Source organism: Grampus griseus (genome assembly GCF_964374135.1).
Source record: "Grampus griseus genome assembly, chromosome: 1".
In the NCBI taxonomy this organism is placed as follows: Eukaryota; Metazoa; Chordata; class Mammalia; order Artiodactyla; family Delphinidae; genus Grampus; species Grampus griseus.
The window spans coordinates 94497110-94518552 of record NC_139017.1 but is presented as its reverse complement, the minus strand read 5'-3'; the positions used below and the strand labels follow the sequence as shown (position 1 = coordinate 94518552).

Genomic DNA, 21443 nt, shown 5'->3' with positions numbered 1-21443 from the left:
TTCTTGTCCATCTAGAAAACCCCTTATAATTCCTTTTCTAAACCACTTTATTGAGGTATAATTATCATACCATAACATTCACCCATTCCAAGTGTACATGAAATGATTTTTAGTAAATCTAAGTTGTGCAACCATCACTACATGCAGTTTTAGAGAATTTTTATCACTCCAGATCCCTTATGTCCATTTATACTTAATCCTGTTCTCATCCCCAGCTTCAGCCAACCACTAATTGCTTTCCGTCTCTACAGATTTGCTTTTTCTGGACACTTTATGTAAATGGAATCATAAATTATGTGGTCTTCTATGTCTCACTTCTTTCACTTAACATACATACACTTATTATCTATGCTGGGACTACCAATTGTTCATAAGAAAAAAGGAGATACTTCAGGGAAACATCATGCCTTCGAGAGTCTGGGAGTAAGACAAACCCAATCCTATTCTTCTACATAATCAGTTCTAAGATTGATAATGGTCCTGAAAGCATACGAAGACTGGCACAGGGTTCTTAGGACAGGAGGCAACTTCTCTAGAAATGACAAGTTAATATAACCAACCAAAATGAGAAAACACCTGGGCAATGGTGTTAGAAGGGTCCAGCCCCATGGACAAGTCTATGGGGGTAAGGACCATGATAACTGTGGTAGTGAGATGGTAGGATCCATTAGCATACAGAGTCCGTTTCCTTTCCTAGGATTATCAGTAAGGCACAAATGGCTCTCTACATCTCCCTAAATCTCAATTCTCTTAATAGACACTGCTCCTATGTATCTACTTCTTTTAATCGTCTATTGCACCCTACCCTCTCCATGAAGTCCAAGCCCCCATCACCTCTTCTCTAAAAGACTGCAATAAACCTACTAATTGATTTCCTCACTTCTAGTCTTCCCTGGCAGAAATTCAATCTCCACATACCAGCCAGAGATATCTTTTTAAAACACTTACCAGATAAAGTATTTGCTCTGTTTAAATCCCTCTAAAGGCAGTTAGTCTATTTCACTTAGAATAAAATCCAAATTCCTGACAGTGTATTAGCCTAGTGATCCAACCCTACCCACCTATCCAGCCTCAGATCACTCCTCTCCTTGCCTACTACTCTCCAGCAAGCCTTCCTTTGGTTCCTTTAACAAGCCAAGCTCATCTCCGCTTTAGGGTCTTTGTCCAAACTGTTCCTTCTGACTGGGATATGGTTGTTCCTTCTGACTGGGATATGGTTGTTCCTTCTGACTGGGATATGGTTGTTCCTTCTTGATTCATATCTAATCTTAAATGTTACCACCCTGAGAGACCTCCCCTGACTACCCAACTATAGTAGTGACCTAGTCACTCTCTAAACTAGCAGTCTACTTGAATTTCTTATACTTGCCACTACCTGACTTTATTTTTTAAATTTGTTATTGCCTCTTTTTCCTACTAGAATGTAAACTCTTTGAGAGCAGAGACCTTCTTGGTCAGGTTTACCACCATATTCAAAGAAACTCAGTAGGCAAACAATAAAAGAAAAACAGTATTTGTTGAATAAAGACATCACTATTCCTCTTAATGATGTCTAACTTGGCAACCTCTAATATACTTTCCATATAACAAAAACAACAATTTCATTAGGTATATGGGGTTTGTGGTAAGGAAGTATATTTACGGCATGCCTAGAATAGAATGCATATCAACTGGCTATGTATGTGTTTGTGTGTGTGTGTGTTTGTGTGTATGTTTGTGTGTGTGTAGAAGTGTTAGTCTATGCAACTACTTACCTTCATAGATACTGATAATCAAGAATCTTCTGTTGGTTAATAAACTACGAAGTTAATAAAAAATACTCAGTGGTGGATTCTGAACTATGCTGCTTTAGAAAACAAAAAAAAACAAAAAAGATAGTTCAAAAGGAGCTGATAAATGATTGCTAAAAAAATTGTACCCATTCTCAGGTTAGGAATTTCATACTACTCCTCTTTAACCTAAGGTAAAGATGTTGGAAAAGTATATACCATTCAGGTCTGTAACCTTACCCAAGCAGAACTTCTGTTTAACAACTCGATGGCTGTTTTTCAATTCATAGGAAAGCTCTTTCACATAGATGACAGAATGCCTTTCGAAAGGGGTGCCCACTTCCCTTTTAGAAAATTGAGCAAGAGAGCATGGCAAGGTAACCTGTTAACACTCTACATTTAGCAAGCGTATTTCTGGGAACTAAAACGTACTTTTCCAATTCTGCCATGCTAAAAGAATGACAGTGCAGTTTTTAACTTTCTAAGAAATTTTTTACCTGCCTAGGTTGATGAATCTCAAAGTGTGGTGCCTGTACCAGCAGCTTCAGCATCACCTGAGAACTTGTTAGAAGTGCAAACTCTCAGACCCCTACTCCAGATATACACTGTATCAGAAAATCTGAAGGGAAGGCCCAGGAAACTTTAATAATCCCTTTAGGTGATTCTGATGAATACTAAAGTCTGAGAACCACTGGTATAGGTTATTGTTTTTCCATAAATGCTAGTCCAAAGAGTAAAAAGAAAAAGACGAGCTATTATAAGGGGACTTTGCCAAAATTTTTGCATTATGCAGGATATCCATATACATTTATTTTAAAATTTAAGTGTGCTATGCATATGACTTTTTTTTATGTCTTTTATCTTAGAAAACTATACAAAGGAATCAATAATTACCTCCTTCTCCTGGGATATGAATACCTTGGGTGGTACAAGAATTATACTTCCATAGAGACTTCATAAATACAAAAGACAGAAAATAGAAAGGTACTTCCTGTTTTTCACACTAGTAGTAAGTCATTTCATATCCAGATTAGGGAACAGAACCAAGATGGGGAAACAGTACTTTGTGGCTGCTTAGAGAAATCCCATATAAAACTGAGAGAAAGCTAAATTTAAAATAATAATAATATATGTAAATGTGGATATGATCTTGGGGGCTTATATGTATGGAGACTGTCAATTCTCATAGTAAATTCCCTCTCAAATACCTTCACCCATTTTAAATATGAGAACAATAATACTGTACTTCTTTATCAGTGTGGGGATCAGAGGGAAAGGGTCACCCTAGTCTACCTTTACCCAGTCTGGATAACAGATTTACATAATAAAGACAAAGATCTTTTAAAATATTTATGCCTTATACCCTGAGAAAACCATAATTCAAAAAGAGTCATGTGCCACAATGTTCATTGCAGCACTACTTACAATAGCCAGGACATGGAAGCAACCTAAGTGTCCATCGACAGACAAATGGATAAAGAAGATGTGGCACATTTATAAAATGTAATATTACTTAGCCATAAAGAAAATGAAATGGAGTTATTTGTAGTGAGGTGGATGGACCTAGAGTCTGTCATACAGAGTGAAGAAAGTCAGAAAGAGAAAAACAAATACCGTACGCTAACACATATATATGGAATCTAAAAAAAAAAAATGGTTCTGATGAACCTAGGGGCAGGACAGGAATAAAGACAAAGACACAGACACAGAGAATGGACTTGAGGACACGGGGAGGGGGAAGGGTAAGCTGGGACGGAGTGAAAGTAGCACTGACATATATACACTGCCAAATGTAAACTAGAAAGCTAGTGGGAAGCAGCTGCATGGTACAGAGAGATCAGCTCGGTGCTCTGTGACCACCTAGACGGGTGGGAGGGAGACTCAAGAGGGAGGGGATATGGGGATATACATATGCATATAGCTGATTCACTTTGTTATACAGTAGAAACTAACACAACACTGTAAAGCAATTATACTCCAATAAAGATGTTAAAAAAAAAGTACACTTAAAAAGCAAAAAACTCTAAATAATAGACTATTAGAAGATAATTTAGAGCAAAATATGATGGAAAGGGGCTAACTAACCTTCTTCACCAGAAATAAAATTAAAACCAATATGAAAAAATATATATAGTCCCTTATATATAGTCCATTAGCTTAAGATTTACACATTTTTGTCTATCACATAATTTATTCCTCTCTTTTTTTCCTTTCTCATGGCAATCATTCTTAAATGATTAAAAGATAGCATGTCTAGAGGAAAGAATATTGGACTGAGAATCACTCATGAATATGAGAGTCAAGAATTCAATTTATTCCAACACAGAAATGTTGGGAAAAAATTTTAAGTGTAAAAAAGACTTGAATTGGCAAGGTTTTTTTTAAGTATGCATTTTATTAGAAGACAAAACAGACAGCAAAGTTCTTTGCCAATTTAGACGTAGTCATAACTAAGAGGAAGTAATGAATACTGAAAGGTGAATCATTTATACTTTTTCTCTGGTTCTTCAGAACCAAAGGCAGTATTTCTGGGATGCCTGGCCAGGATTAGTCAATTAAAGTGAGCTACTCTTCATAGGTAATACAGAAAATACAGGTCCCTATAAAGCCACAGACACAGCATTAGGTACCAAAGCTAATGTAGCTTCTTGCTGTAAACAACTACTTTTTTTTTTAATGGATGAATTAAATAGCATTTTATTGACCCTCAGAACAAAAGAAAAGAAAAAGTGTTTTTTGAGATTTCCTATATATACAACTAGCAATTGAATTCAGAGTCTAGGTGATTCATTGGCTATGAGTTGTCTCTTTGTGCCTAATAATCAGCAGCTCTTATTCTGTGTGGTATCACACCTTTAATTTGGGACATCTAATTAGTGTGTAGAAAATTAAAAACTGCATTTATCAGAATAATCATGCCAGTACTTCATAACTGATAGTAGCTCTTATCCATGGGCTTCACTAAAGCATAGAAGTATTAATTAAATTTTATGGGATTATATTTCCTTTAAAATACCTGTGTAGAAAGGATCAAACTATCTTTATATTTCCCAAGAGATTAGAAATACATAAATGATTCCCAAAAAATCTTTACTATTTTTTCTTTTATTTGATTTTGAGAATATTTGAGAGACTCTTGACTACTTTTCTAATGGACTCTCCATATATATGATCAAAATATTTAAGATTTCATTAAAATAAAATGCCTGTTTCATATTCCCAGAGAGGAAACCAACCAATACAGGCCGATAGTTCTCAGTTCATGCTGTCCCTTACTTTGTAAACAGCCATTTTAAATTATGCATTCCAGGAAGATATACTGGGAAATACCTACTTCATAGATTCTAAGATGCAAATTTTTTCCTGTTATAATACATCTGAAATAGGAATGTGTCTTAACAATCAATAAAGTCTTAAAACTACTGTTGGCCACAAGCAGTCACAATTGTCATGGATTATATATGTGTGAACATCAGAACACAGATATCAAACTTGTAAAATGAATGTCAGCAGCCTGGAAGAAAATATTAAACACAGTTATGGAGTGCTCCTTTAACTCCTCAGAACCAAGATTTCTGGGTTAAAAACAACTAACTTTACATATCAATAATTGCAAAGCTGGCTTAAAAGCCTAATATCACTGGCTTTTAGCTCTTTCATGGATTATTTTAAGAAATGCTGCATCACCGTGCTCTTAATAGCACAGAAAACAATACTGGGTGGAAAAACATGGGTCTCAGCAATGCAGAGTAAGTCATCTGGAATAATTTTAAAAGGTTTTAGGAATACTTAACCAATTTAATTTGGTTATATTCCCTTTTTTGTATATTACAATTTGGATATAAAATTAAAATCTTTCTCTAGCTAAATTTCAATGATCTATTCCAGTGAGGGGAAAAGAAGTCTAAGCTATGGGAAAATTATTATAAAAATATCTAGTATTAAAAAACTTAATACACAGTCTTATATAAAATAATAATGTCTTATAATTCATGAAATACAATAAAATCTATGGAAATTTGTAGAAAACGAAAACATTTTTGCTAAATACCATAAAAAAAAACCCGTTCTTTTGTAGTATTACCTGTAAACCGCAGCAGCCTACAGCATTCATTATGGAAGCATTGTGAATAACTCGGTAAGGGATTCCCAGTTTTGTTGCTCTCAGAATAAGATCACTATGTGTTGTAGCTCTGTAGTGAGAAAAGATCAGGTTGGATTAAACTAACCACGGCTGACTTTTTAAGACAGTAAAGCCACAGCATTTCATGAGCTCAAGTCAATCAAAGGGTCAAGGACACTGCTTTCCCTCAAATATTTCGAGGCACCTGCATAACACTTTCATCTGGGTTTCTGGGCAAGAAAAGTGTAAGTTTACACAGGCCCTGTACAATGTTGAACTGCACCTTTAACCCTCTTAAAGCAGCCTTGGCAGCTACAGAAAAAAGGGAACTTTTAACTTGCTCTTTTCCTCCTGTTAACACCTGCAAAAGACATCTGTGGAATATTACTCAGCAACTGAACTCCTGAGTAGCAATTCTCAAATGTTTTGGTCTTAGGGTCCCTTTAAACTCTTAAAATTTCTGCTACAGAGTTCCAAATTATGGCACTAGACTTCCTCCTTGATTTCTGCTCTATTTTGAAGGCTTTGTTTCTGTATAAGGCACAATTTACAGAACATTTTCACAGCCTGTAGATCAGAGTTCTGACTGATATATTCCTAGTTGGATTTTATCTGTCTAGCAGTCATTTTATTTATAACTGTTTTTAGCCTGGTTGTTACTGTGCATAATTAGTATGTGTAAGGGTGTGCCTATTCTGCCTGCTGCCTTCCCTTTTTTGAGATAGATCTAACGATTATAATTAGATAGATTGGGGTAAGAGAGAATACATATAAATATATATATGGATACTGTGAAACTTAACCCCATATCAATTTAGAACTGCATTATTAAAGGCATTTTTCCCCCTTGATGGAAACTCCAGGCCCTACTGGGGAAAGCAACATTAGCATGTTTGAGAAACTACATACAAACAAGCAGAACCTGTCAACTGGTCAATGCATACCAAGTAGGAAGATCAAGGGCTTTCACCCCACGAGGCAGTCAGAAACAGATTAAAGAATGCCCACCAGGGAAGTCTGTTTTAAATCACACACATAAAATACAAACTACTATAAAAATAATCCTTAATTTGATTTAAAGTAAGCTTTTAAAAAATAATATAAATGCCAGTTATAAGTTTTTAATATCACTTTCAACAGAATTTCACTATTTAACACTAAGCTAAGGGAAAACTGAATCAGTTACTTGGTGAGTTATTTAAATAGATGAGCAGAAAGAAAAAACTGTTTAAAATTATTCTCTTATTATCACAAGTTCATTTAAAACGACCGGATGTGGTTGGTGTACTATGAAGATTTAATGACCTGGCAAAGTGATTTGATTTTGTGAAACTGATATAAATGTGATTAAATTAGCCTTTCAGATTTCTGCTATGAAAAACTGTGATAAAATTGGTATTTTATCATCACAATTACCTAGATTATATTGCTTCATTAAAACAAAAGAACTGTACGAACCATGGGCTTAACACCCTTATACTGGGCATTCCTCCAGGTCCGTGGCTCATGAAAACGTTTCACTGTAGTGACTGGGAAAGTGTGTGCGTGCATGTGCACGCGTGTGCACTGCCGTGTGTAAAGACAAATTTATTACTATTTCTGGGCATGTGGCTCTATCTAAAATCATATATACTTATATACACACACATATAGTTCTAGATAGAGCCACATGCCCAGAAATAGTAAATGTTTCTTAATAATATACTTGGAATTGCTCTGAAGGCAATTTCAAAAAAGGAGATTCAAGAATGTTGTGATTGGGCTTCCCTGGTGGCGCAGTGGTTGAGAATCTGCCTGCTAATGCAGGGGACACGGGTTCAAGCCCTGGTCTGGGAGGATCCCACATGCCGTGGAGCAACTGGGCCCATGAGCCACAACTGCTGAGCCCGCGCATCTGAAGCCTGTGCTCCGCAACAAGAGAGGCCGCGATAGTGAGAGGCCCACGTACCGCGATGAAGAGTGGCCCCCGCTTGCCACAGCTGGGGAAAGCCCTCACACAGAGGCGAAGACCCAACACAGCCAAAAATAAATAAATAAACAAATGTGGGGTTTAAAGAAAATAGAATATTATTTAAAAAAAAAAAAAGAATGTTGTGATCAATGGAATCAATAAAATGAAATTCATAAAGGTGACAATTTGTATAAGGCTTAGTATGTCTGTTTTAAATTTTATTTTATAATAACATTAATTTGCAGAATGGAAGCAATTAAATGATCCACATTAAGGCACATAGGAGACAGGTGAATAAAGGTATATTTGTGTGTGTGTATGTGTGTGCATGTACCATGAACATATTACAGAGCATATTAAAATAGCGAATGGATAAAAACAGAACCATCTTTAGAAAGAATTTGTTTTTTGTTTTTTAATTTATTTATTTTTGGCTGTGTTAGGTCTTCGTTGTTGCATGGGCTTTCTCTAGTTGCAGTGAGTCAGGGCTACTCTTTGCTGCAGTGCATGGGCTCTCATTGCGGTGGCTTCTCTTGTTGCGGAGCACGGGCTCTAGGCACATGGGTTTCAGTAGTTGCAGCATGCAGGCTCAACAGTTGTGGTGCATGGGCTTAGTTGCTCCGCAGCATGTCAGATCTTCCCGGACCAGGGATCGAACCCATGATCCCTGCATTGGCAGGCAGATTCTTCACCACTGTGCCACCAGTGAAGTCCAGAAGGAATGTGTTTAATGATGACCCTGTTCAACTGCTCTTTATGGGGACAGAAAGCTTAAGACTGTCATCTCTCACATGACTGAGTCAGATCTACTGATGCAGAACATTTTTAGAGTCATTTACATTATTTATGTGATTAACTTCCACATTCCTTTTAATAACCTAGATTAAAAGGGCAAAGATGAGAACTACACCAACTGACTTAACTTACTTTCAATTACCTTCTCCATGAATTTAAGATTGCTGGAGATAAACAGTGCTGATGGAGGCACAATAATGTGAATGTTCTTAATGCCACTGAACTGTACACTAAAAAATGGTTAAAATAATAATTTTTTAAATATTTTAAAAATATTAGAAAATTTTTAAAAATTAGAAAAAAGAATTTAAGATTGAGTAAACAGTTTTCCCTTCTTTTTGAAATTTTTATTCAAATAAGTAGAAAGGGGCCTAAAATTAAACAAAGTACAACTTTTTGGTCATATATATACATGGAAGAATTTCAGTGCCTTGTTGCATTCTGTATTCCCTTCCTGGTTTATCCATTTAATTAATTCAAATTCTAATTCTTCAAGGCCCAATTAAAATTTACACCTTCCTTACCACCCTGTCTCCAGCTACTATATCCCAACAGTAATCCAGTGGATAAATGAAAAATAACTACAGTTACAGTAAATATTATACAAATCCAAATACAAGGTTATATATGATTAGTCACTGACATAGGGAAAATTAACTGGCTAGAAGTTTAAAAAAAAAAAAAAGCACTTACTCCTGAATAAAATAAGGGAGGATTCATGGAAGAGGTGGCATCTAAGCTGGGTCTTAAAGAATCTATTTCACTAAATAAAAACTAGGAAGAACAGTCTGTTTAAGGAAAAAGCACGAGCAAAGACATGGAGAGCGAATACTGTAAAACATTTACAAAATGGCAAAGTTATACAATTTGGCTCTACCATAGTCAAAAAGAAGAGGAGCCAAAGGAAGAAGTAGATAAACTGTTAAAAGATTTAAGGCCACGAAGGATTCTGAGTAGCGTCACAGCACTTTCTCTGGGCCTCGGTTTTTTCATTTACATTGAAGTTTCCCTTCCATCCCTCCTTCCTTCCACCCCAACCCCGCCCCCCCATCCTACCCCACAATCTTACCCCACAATCTTCAACTATTAAACCAGACCTTGCTCAAGCACCAACTCCTCCATAAAATAAAGCCTTTAAGTTTACACACACTTTTCTATCCTCATCTTCTACTTAACCTTTCAGCAGTACATCAAAGCTGACCACTCTTTCTTTTCTAAAACATTCTCTTTTCTTGGCTTCTGTGACAGCACACTCTATCGGTTTTCCTCCTCCTCTGCTCTTGAGAGACCATGAAATGCCAGTTTCCTAGGGATTGATCATCCTAGGTCTTCTGTTCTTGCTCTTGTTCCTTCCTAATGTGATTCCATCCACTACTCAGGTTTTAAATACCATCTAGATACTGATGACTTCAAAAGTCATATAACTAGGACAAATCCTCCCTTGAGCTCCAGTAGCAGATATCAAACTGTCTATATGACATCCAAAAGTTAAAACATTTCCAGAACCAATTCTTGTTTCTCCCAGCCCTTTCTCCTGCTGGTTTTCATCATTTCAAAAAATGGCATCATCAACTACTCAGTTACTAAAGCCAGAATCCTTGAAGACTTACTTCTTTCCTTTTCCTCATCTATTATATACATCCGAGCATTTTTCCTTCTAATTTTTTCCCAGTTTGTCTTTTTCTCTCTTCTACTAGAGCCACCCTTGCCTCCCTAAAACCCATTCACCCAAGCATTTAGAGTGATCTTTTAAGAATGTCAATGAGATTGTGATTATTTGCTGCTTATAATCCTCTAAAAGTTTACCACTGTACTTCAAACAAAATCCCTACTCCCTCCAAAGCCTTACATGTCTGGATCCCACCTATCTATTTAACTCCTTCTCAGGTCCCTTTTTCCTTCACTCACTGAGCTCCAACCACTCTGGCCTTTCAGTTACTTGAATATATTCTTGCTGTTCCCTCTGCTTAGAATGTTCTTCCCTTCTGCTTTTCCTTTTACTTTTTAGACACCTGCTTGAATATCACCTCCACATGAAGGATTTTCCATATGACCCTGCATAAATAAGTCTGTTCCTGTTAGTCTCTATTTTTTTTCCTTTACAGATTTATTGATTTTTTAAATTTATTATTTTTCTTCAACTAATGTCAGTCTCCCTTACTAAACTGTAAACCCCATGAGTTATCATCTAATATATATCCAGCACATAGGAATGCCTGTCATGAGATAGGTGCTCAAAAGATATTTGCTGAATGGATGTCAGTCCAAATACACCTGGTCCTCCTTCGTCATGACCTCAGGCAAAATATTAACAATTCTTTCAATTAATATTTAATTGATGTCTACTATAAGCCCAGTATTGTGAAGGAAGCTAGGGAGATAAAAATGTGAAGGGCAGCCTACAAATCTAAAGAGTAAATATACAAATAAAAAAATACTTTGTGAGGTAATATATGAAAACTAACATCAGCAGTTAGGAAGAGATATAACTTCTGGTTGCGTTAATTAGGAACTATATCACAGAGAATGTGATGTTTGAGTTGGGCTTTGAAAAATGAGTAGGTTTCTGACAGTCAGAAACAGGGCAAAGGGCGTTACAGATGAGGAAAACAGTTTGAACAAATGCATGATGGTGAGAAAGCATGACGATCAGGGAAGGGCAAACTGGTTGGCGTGAGTGTGGGTTTCAGTACAAGACTGGCAGGACACCAGTAGAAGAGCAGGCTAGACAGTATTTTTCATGTCTGGCCAATGATGGAGCTAATAATAGTCTAATTTTGAGCCCAGGTGAGATTTTAAAATTGTGGATCTACAAACATGAATTTGATCACAGCATAGGTAATGAGTTAAGAATCTACACCTGGACCAGGTAAACGGTTACTATATTAAATTAGTATAATGAGAGCTTGGATTAGGTAGAATAGTGGCTGCCACAGAGGAAAGGAATGAAAGGATATGAAAAACATGGTAAAACAAAAGTCAACAGCAGTGCTTCTCAAACTGTGTGAAAGGCCAATATTTTTTAAGTTCTAAATTGTCATGGAACATTAGTTTTGTAAAATGCAAAAAAAATAACTATTAGAAAAATAAAATATAAAATAATACAAAATACAAGCTCCAAATTTATATTATTAGTTTCAGCAGAGATAAAATTATTTTGTAAAATTGCTATAAAAGTTTCTAAATGCCTACTTTCAATTTCTGTAGCTATCTCATCATGGACTGGTAAGTTTGTGGGCTGGCAATAGCCTGCAAATCTCACTTCAAGTAGCATGGGTTTACTGGACTTCATCAGTGACCGGATACCATTTGCAACTAAGTATCATAATGATACATAATCTCTGGCACCTCATATTGATATAAATTACTTTCTTTTTGACAGACACATGCACATGTAACTAACATGCACAAAACAATTACATGCACATGTAATTGTTTTGAAAAATATCCTTGGTGGTGGGTTCACAGTGATTTAATTGTCCTTATGTTCCTTAAACCTGTGACATAAATCCTGGGTCACCAGCTGGAGAAAAAGAACTGTTCTGTTTGGCTTGACATTAGAGATTGATGATGCTTGACTAGACAAGTATAAGCCCATCTTTTTAGTAATGGGGAAGAACAGAGCTCCCAGTGGGTATAAGAAATTGAAATCTGAGGCTTGATAAACGATAAATTCAAGGCAAGTAAAGTGACAACAGTATTGCTAAATAGTAGATGATTAAAAAAGAAAAAAAAAGCCGAGGACAAAGCAAGCAGAAGATACTTGCACTTACCTGCAAAATAAATGGCAGGTACAACTCTTGATAATGTAATATACTTATTTAATAATGATATACTAGTTTAGGTTATTTGATGCCCTAAGTGACTTTCTAAAAAAATAGCTGAAGCAACGATATAAACTTTAGAGTTGACACTTGATAATCAATGTAAGCGATACATGATGACATCCTTCCCCAATAAATTTTCTTCATTAATCTCAAAGACAATGAAAGTTTAAACTACAAAATTTTAGACAGAGCCTAGGTAAACAGTCCCCTATCAGGACCTGGAAGATAAAGTTTTAAATGTAATAAAAGAATTCTTAATGATTAAAAAAGTAAATAAATTAAAACTCAAAATATCTCCTTTGACTTACCCAAATGGATCACCAACTACAAGGAATGCGACATCACTGATATCAGCATCCTTTAAAATATTATTTGCTTCCTGTTCCACTTCTTCTCTATCAGCGAGAATCAATTTTCTTCCATAAAACTCTTCCTATAGATTTAAGTCCAATATAAAAATGAGACACAGGTGACCATTTCAACACACACACACACACACACCCTCTCTCACACACACAAAACAGTCTTTGTCTGGCGCCTGTGCAAATCTTGGCAGCCATCCAAACAGATCATTGACTACAACACTTCAATGAGCTAGGCCTCTGTATCATGTTGCAATTAAACTCTGTCTTTGGGGCTATCTTAATATCCCAAGAGGAGGTAGACCTCCTTACACCTCAGGCTCTTTGCATTTTAAATTAACCTCTAAATTTGGGTCTAATAGACCAGGCCAAACATTGTAGGATGAATAGAGAACATGTATGCATGAGCCTGACTTCAGAAACACAGTACTGCAGAATAAATATATTAAACACTAATTATACACATACATGGTAGCTGGGTTTGATTAAATTTTCCTTGGGAAATCTATGAGACCTTGACTAAAAAAGAAGATAATTTCAATGAGAAACAGTAGAAAATTAAGATTTAGTTGTTTACAGAACCAGCAAACATTCCTGCATAATTGCAGGAAAGACTAATTTAAAACTGTATTTCCTAGTTCCTGCTAAAAAAGGCAGAGTTGCAGGAGCAAGAAAAGAATTCTAAATATATAAGAATTCTCCATACAAACTGCTTTGTGAACGAATCCGCAGAAGTTCAACTCTAAAGCACAAACCCAGGAGGGTGACCTTAACTGGAATGGCAGCATGGAAGTAAGAGTGTGCTAGTTGTCATGGGGTAGTGGTTACAACCTATTATGCAAGATCATGAATCTTATAACAGATTTCCTGTGGCGTAATATATTGAATATAACTCAAATATAGTAAAAGTGGATGCACAGATAAATAATACTATTTCTTACATGCTGAGAAGTTTATTTTTGTCATAAGGATTATATCATATGTCAAAAGTTATAAGATTGCTGTAATGGAAGAGTATCTGCTACTCAGTAATATTTGTCAAGCAAATGAGTAAATGAACAAATGATTAAGCATTTGAAGATAAAGGCTACAGTTTCAACTGTGATAATTACTTCCTAATACTTAACTAGAATCTGTTCCTCAAATGTGAAAAAAGATTATTTCCTTTTCTCTGAATATCTTCTTAGAGATAACGTTCCAGAAGTTCCCAATGACACTGATGTTTTCAGAGATGAAAATGTTTTATTTTCATTTGTACCACATATTTTTTCTAAATCCTTCATTTTTATACAACTTACTTTTATTTTGTAAGCCCAATAAACTTAACAGTTGTAGAGGGGACTTCCCTGGTGGTGCAGTGGTTAAGAATCCACCTGCCAATGCAGGGGACACGGGTTCGATCCCTGGTCAGGGAAGATCCCACATGCTGTGGAGCAACTAAGCCCATGCGCCACAACTACTGAGCCTGTGCTCTAGAGCCTGCAAGCCACAACTACTGAGTCCACGTGCCACAACTACTGAAGCCTGCGCGCCTAGAGACTGTGCTCTGCAACGAGAAGCCACCGCAATGAGAAGCCCGCACACTGCAACCAAGAGCCCCTGCTCGCCGCAAGTAGAGAAAGCCCGTGTGCAGCAACAAAGACCCAATGCAGCCAAAAAACAAAACAAAACAAACAAAAAACAGCTGTGGAACATTTATATTCACATATGTAAGAGAACACACATATGATTATTGAAAACTGAAGGAAACAATGTTCTTTTCTGAACTTCTAACATTTCTTAAAAATCAAGGAGTCACATGTTACTAGGTTAATGCTGGCAGTAATCCTATCCAATATTTTATAAATGACTTAACAACAGAAAACCCACTCTCTCCTCAAGACTTTTATCATGATCACTTCATATTTATCACTTACCCTAACCCAAGAAATATTTCATTATCTAATTGAAACAACAGATTATTTATTTTTTTAAAACATCCTCCTTAAAGAGAAACACACATTAACACCTCAATATAATCAAAGGTTGATCCTCTTTAAAAAGAATGTTTAAAAAAAGAAAGAGATTGCTAAAGCAGAAATAGACTGGTACTACATTATTTTTATCTTAACCACTTATTTATGTATTCGTTCAACCACTCATTTGAAAAATATTTCTGTGTACGACCTCCATGCCGAGCTCTATGCATGATGTTGGGAAACAGTGTGAATGAGATACACATGACCTCTGCCCTATGGAGCATAATGTCTAGCGGGGAATTAACTACCACATTATATGTGCTATAGGAACATCAAAGCTAGTCAGGGTCAGGAAAGGAAAATTTAAAAAACAAGCAGCACCATTTAACAAATGATTTTAAATTTATACTATATATTATCCAATGATTGATTAGACAGTTTTCGTATCTCAGCCCTAATCTTCTCCACTCGTGAAAATGAAGGTAAAACTCAAAATTAGTTCTTAGTTTTCCATTGGTGGGTTTTGTATATAGGGAAGAAAGTAAAAACTAACAGCTAAAATTACTTTTGGGTATTTCTGGAAGGATACACAAGAAATTAGTAATGATTGCCTCCAGAAGGAAGAACTGTGATAGAAATCTTTTGATGTATATATACCTTTTAGTATCTTTGAGTTTCAAACTATTTAACATATTACTTAGTCAAAAAGTAGAAGAGTAAAGGCTCAAAGTAGCATATGGAAACAAATGCAAGAACAAAATCTTAAAAAGAAAACAAAAACACTAACATTTAAAGTAGGAATGGAAAAATAAGGAGCTTACAAAGGGGACTGAGAAAAATGAAAAAGCAGGAATAAAACCAATAGAGAGCCATGTCTTGAAAGTCGGTTTCAAGGAATAGTCAACTATGTCAAAAGAAGTAAAACAGACAAAAATTCAAAACTATCCTCTGGAGTTCTCAGGTACTAAATAATTGTTCAATAAACAGAGAAGTACTTCAGAGAAATGGAATTCAGCTTGTAGGAGTCTTGAGACATAAGGGGACGTGGGGGGACAAGAGAAGTATACTGCTTTTTCAAAAAGCTTTGGAAAAAGGAGAGAGAAACAGAATAATAACTATGGGGAAAAGAGGTTTAAAAAAGGAGAGTTTTCGGAATGGAAAATACACTTGATCCTTGAAGAATGCAGGGGTTAGGGGTGCCGACCCTTCATAAAGTCAAAAATCTGAGTATAACCTATAGTCAGCCCTCCATATCCGTCGTTCCTCCATAACCGTGGATTCAACCAACCTCGAATCAAGTAGTACAGTAGTATTTACTATGGAAAAAAAACCCCAAATATAAGTGGATCTGTGCAGTTCAAACTCAAGTTGTTCAAGGGTCAACTGTATTTGACCCTTGAGAGGACAAAAGGATATTAATATAGATCGAACATAAAGAAGAAAGAATAATTGACAGGAGTAAGGTTCCAAAGGAATGGAGAGAAGTTTGAAAGAAAACCCATCTAGATGGCATTAGACTTGAACAGGAAGAGAACCTCATCTTACAAGTCATTTTCTAAGACTGGAGGGAGGGCATATTTGGATTTAGGGTAAGGATAAATAGGAAGCTAATAAAGGTCATAGATGATGGCCTCATTTTTCTCAGTGCAAAGTTCTTTACTGTTCTTTCCTATCCCTCCAATCTCAATCCACAGCAGTTAGATAGGAGGACAAGGAAACAGAGTTGGCTGGTATACAGAGGTGAAATATGTTAGGAAGAAAGGAGAAGGAACAATGATAAATATAATTAACACTGCCGTACTCTACGTATGAAAGTTGTTAAGAGAGTAAATCCGAAGAGTTCTCATCACAAGGAAAACAATTCTTTTTCTTTTACTTTGTATCTATATGACATGATGAATGTTCACTAAAGTTATTGTAATCATTTCATGATGTGAGAAAGTCAAATCATTATGTCACTTATACACTTTAAACTTTTACAGTGCTGTATATCAATTATATCTCAATAAAACTGGAAGGAAAAAAAGAGGGAAAAGATACACCAGAGGAAAATGAAAGTTATTTTGGTGTTGCCCAAGAACAAGTTATAGCAAATATTTGTTTTTCTCCTCCCTGCTTTTGCTCACTATTATTTTTTCTTCAGCAAGGAATGTTCTTTCTCTTCCCCTTACCAAATCTTATCTATAGTAATAACTGTCTCTTGCTCTTCCCCTTATCAAATATCATCTATAATAACAATATCTGTAATAATACATTTACAATGGGCTTACTCTGTGGTCAGGCACTCTTCTAAGAACTTGTGCATATGAATTCGTTTAATCTTTACCACAATTTATGACATAGGCACTATTTTTATTCCTGTTTTACAGATAAGAAAAAGAGCAAAGAAAATTTAAATGACTGCCCAAGGACACAGAACATTAGTTGACTGCAGGACTTCACAGAACTGCAAATGGGGCATAGACAAGCAGAGATGAATGATCTCTGCTTTATGCAGGGTAGCTAGGGCCCCAAAGTTAGTCCTCGCAGGCCATGAGCAGCTTCCTCCATTTATCCTGAAGAACTATACAAATATTACCATTTTGTATTTGGACCATGATTTAAACAAAAGAAACAAAATAAAACAATTGAGATGTGTCGTTTGAAAACATAGCTCAAATTCCATCTGTTCCACAGTATTCCCTGACCAGCACAGCCTGAAGTGACCTTCTCTCTTACATGTACCTCAATTGTAATTAATACCTAGTAGCTATTTGAGATAGCTTCTACTACTTAATTGGTGAAAAAGTTTTGGCTTAAATAAAATAATCAAGTTCTTGTCAGCAATATAATTTTATAGTTTCTCTCTTCCACTACTGTCATGAATTGTTATTTACATCTTCCAGTATTGTTTAAGTTTTCCTGGGTAAACACAGATGAATCATGACCCACTTAAGAACAAAGATCATAGCTTATATCTCGTTGTATAACGTATATAGGTGCGTTATATCAAATCAGCACATAAGATAATAATTTAGCCACAGAAAGTGCCTAAAGAAATCCAAACTGTATATACCAAAACTAAAAGTCTTTCCTGGATTCACTGTCTCTAGTTTAATTAACTTCTGAATAATAGGGAATATATAAACGATACTACCCATCTGGCAATTTGAAAATAATAGCTTTCAGTGTAAGAACAGATAAATTCTAGATTTCTTTAGCAACATCCATGTGGCCCTTTTTAAAAAAAAATTATTTTGTGTAATTAGTGATAAAAGGAAGCATATATTCATTGCAGAAAACAGAATTTTCCCATCTTTTTTCCACTGTATAATAACTATCTACAGTTATTGAGACCAGATTGTACGATCACATCTTAACAACTTTTCAAGTAATTTGTTTAAAAAAGAAAGAAAAGGTAGAAATTAAAGGAAGAAAGCGGCTGAAGATAAAGTGGTTCTAAAATTTTACTGGGCAATATAAGGCATGATTGTATTTATTCATACCTTACTTTATTCCAGAAAGGATTCATTTAAGGTGGCTGATGTATGGAAAGTTGTTCAGGGAAGAACATGAATTGAAGACCCAGAGGGGCTCACGGAGAGCAGATCAGTAGAATTTTGTGACGGGTGGGATCCAGGATTGACCACTTTACTTGAATTCTAACTTCTCTGTAGGTGTTCTGTGACGTTATATTTTGTGAAGCTATTATCTATCCCTAAGAGTACAGAGACACAGTATGGTCAAAAGTGGTGGATCTCAACTGAGGACTGCTTTGGCCCATATTCTGGCTCTATCATTCACTATCTGTATGACCCTGGACAAGTTTCTCTGTGCCTCTAAAACTGCGAACAGTAATTAAAGAGTAATAATCCTGTTCTACATGTAAAGTGTTTAAAACAGTGCATAATAAGTGTTCTAAAAATATTAGCACTTTTAATTGTTGAGGAATAGAATTCTAGTACCTTAACAAAGTACATATAATTTACCTGTGAGGTTGAGTTCAGCCCCAGATCTTGACCCTGTATGTAGTAACTCTACAAATATGTTTTTGGAAAAAAAAAATAATACCTAAAAAAAACATAGCAGCCAAAATTAACATTTAGCTAGCACTTAAATTTGCAAAGCACTTTCAAATACATCATCTTAATAAATGATATAATCTTAATAGCCTTCCAACTGATTATTATCTCCATTTGACAAATGAAGAAATTGAGGTTTAGAGACGTTTGGAAATGTATCTGTTAACAACTCATGTTTTCTGAACGCTTTTGTGCCAGACGCTATGCTAAAATCCTATAAGGTAGGCATTTCTGTCCTCTTTTTACAAAGTAAGAAACTACAGTTAAAGGGCTTGTCCAAGGTCACATGTTAACATGTGACAGAGCAAAGACATAAAACCACGTCCAATTCTATAAAACTACTGATTTGTCTATATTCTCTAAAAAGATTTTAAGTTCATTCTAATTGCCCTTTATCACTAATTACAGAGGAACATTTCTATCATCTTGAGCTTGGATATTCTGGCTCCATCTTAATAAACTGGAGCCAACAAATCAAAGCTGTTCATTAGACACAACTTTTATTTCAACACATGGCCAATCAAGTAGCAGCCCTTCTTTAAGATTTTAAAGAAACTCTGAGACCTTCAGAATTCTCTGGGCTGTGAATCTGAGAGGCCAGAAGACCTGAAATTCTCTAGGTCACCTTTTTCTCTGGAAGACTTGATAGACCAGACAATCCTAAAATGTTCTCCCTCTTCCTATAACATGTCCATGAATCTTTTCATCTTAATTTACATTGTATTTGAAATTTGACAATGAACCTGAATTTGACCCCTCCTCCAAAATTTACTGAGCCCTTAACCAAAGCCAGGTAAATGTATGATATACTAGCAAATTCTACGGTTACTAAGTTCCAGGCTCACTCAACACATCCAAGTGTATAGGTATAAGCCTTACTGGGAGATGTCTATTCAAAGGTTAGATCTCTCTGGATATGATACAGACAGAAAGGCGATTACCATTCCCTATGGAAATACTTCAAAGGGGGGAGGTTTTCAGCTTGGTTCCTGAATACATTACCAACTCATTAAGGCTGTGTCAGAAAGGATTTCTTGTCTATCTCATGAAATACGGGATTCTGATAATTATCCCCAGGAGTGTAAAATAACTTTCCTATTTAATGGAGAAAGCTACACAATTAGACTTGTAAAGTAAGAAAAAGCACCCTTTCATTTTCCAAGTCACTTGGTTAGTGTGTTATTTCCATTCTTGTACTCCTCAGATTCTTAATAATAAGCAGGGCATATGTTTTAAAAGATTTGAACCAACAGACCTGAAAAATTCGGCTCAGCTTGGTGTAATAAAAATCAGCTGTTAAATATCGTTCTTCCCAGGAGGCTGGAAAGCCTTAAGCACCTACCAGAACTTCCTTCCCTACAGTCAGGACTGAGGTATAGGCTTCCAGATACACTCGACTGCAGCGTCTTAGAACTTCCAGCCCCTTGACTGTGATGTCCTTGGCATCTCCCAGGCCCAAACCGATCATGTAAAGCATTTCAAAGTCCAGGGGGAGGGCGACTGCAGGACGAAATGAATAAGAAAATCAAGTGTCAGCTACATGGAGGATGCCTAAAATCTAGTGATGAACACTTAGACGAAAACCAAAATAGCACGAGGAGGGACGGCATGTCACAAGGAGGGAGGTTTAAGAACCTTACTTCAAGGCTTTTAAATAAGGACTGTACTGTTTATAAACAACCCTATCCACTTTCTCTCTTGTTACACAAACCTAGGATCAATTACCCTTTGAGAGAATCGTAGCTGGGTCACCGTCCTCCCCAAACTCCTATCTGCCGCGGTTTCCCAGAAGAAGCTGCCCACCCGGAGAATTTGCGCGGAGCGAGGATCCACGCTGCAGCCTCACCTACGGTGCCGTAAAGCGCCGGCGCTGAGCTTTGCGGCACTTCACGACTAGCTGGAAGTGATGGCTCGGTCCGGCACCTGGCTGGGCGCCCTTGTCCCACCGCGACTAAGAATGATACCCAGGCTGCTGGGGCGGAGAGGCGAAAGGTCAGCAAGTCGGAGGGAGTCTGACCAGTGCCCACAGCATGATCTTTGGGAACGGACGAGGCCTGCCCGCGACCCCCTATGTTTAAGCCCCCAGCCTGGGACCGGCTAAGTGCCTGAGCTCTTCGCCCGCGAGGAGAGCCGGCGGCGAAGTTGGCCCGAGGAGCCCCGTGCCCTCCCCCTCTCCTCCTCCAGACGCGCTAGGGGGTGGCGGGTGGAAGGGGTTTCCCTAGTCTGCCCAAGTGCGCACGTTCCCATCCTCGCCTTTTCATTCGGCCGTAGTTTCACCAGCTGCCTTCCTCGTGAGCTGCCAGCTTGGCGAACCCGTTGGTGAGTGTTAGTTCAGATTTCCCAGCGGGGCGGTGATTCCTTGGGCTTGTCCCCAAGACCTCATTCTGGACTGCCCCAAGGGGCGTGACGGGAATCTGTCTCAGTCATCGTCAGTGTCGGGAAGGCCAGAACCCTCCTGTGCCCCGAGAAGTGACCTTTAAGAATGCTCAGGCATTTCAGACCTCGTCCCAATGCTTCCACAGGGGGAATTCTTAAAGTGGTTGGTTAAATGAAGTTCCAGTGTCGAAATGATTTGTTTTGACTGAATATGCTCTTCC

The 21443-nt window shown here is 36.9% G+C and overlaps 1 protein-coding gene across 3 annotated transcripts in view; it reads right to left on the bottom strand.

Moving 5' to 3' along the window:
* DPH5 (diphthamide biosynthesis 5) overlaps positions 1 to 21222 on the bottom strand; it is a 37381-nt gene extending 16159 nt beyond the window's left edge. The window contains exons 1-4 of one of the 3 annotated variants that reach the window (XM_082666946.1): positions 21100 to 21222; positions 20189 to 20346; positions 12774 to 12898; positions 5854 to 5962 (exon numbers count right to left, since the gene is read on the bottom strand). In XM_082666946.1, the coding sequence (XP_082523072.1) occupies positions 5854 to 5962; positions 12774 to 12898; positions 20189 to 20323 (369 nt within the window). In that variant the 5' untranslated portion in view covers positions 20324 to 20346; positions 21100 to 21222. Of the gene's footprint in view, positions 1 to 5853; positions 5963 to 12773; positions 12899 to 20188; positions 20347 to 20571; positions 20704 to 21099 lie in introns of those variants that run through there. The other 2 variants (XM_082666945.1, XM_082666947.1) reach the window with 2 other exon arrangements.
* Between the last annotated feature and the right edge of the window lie 221 nt (positions 21223 to 21443).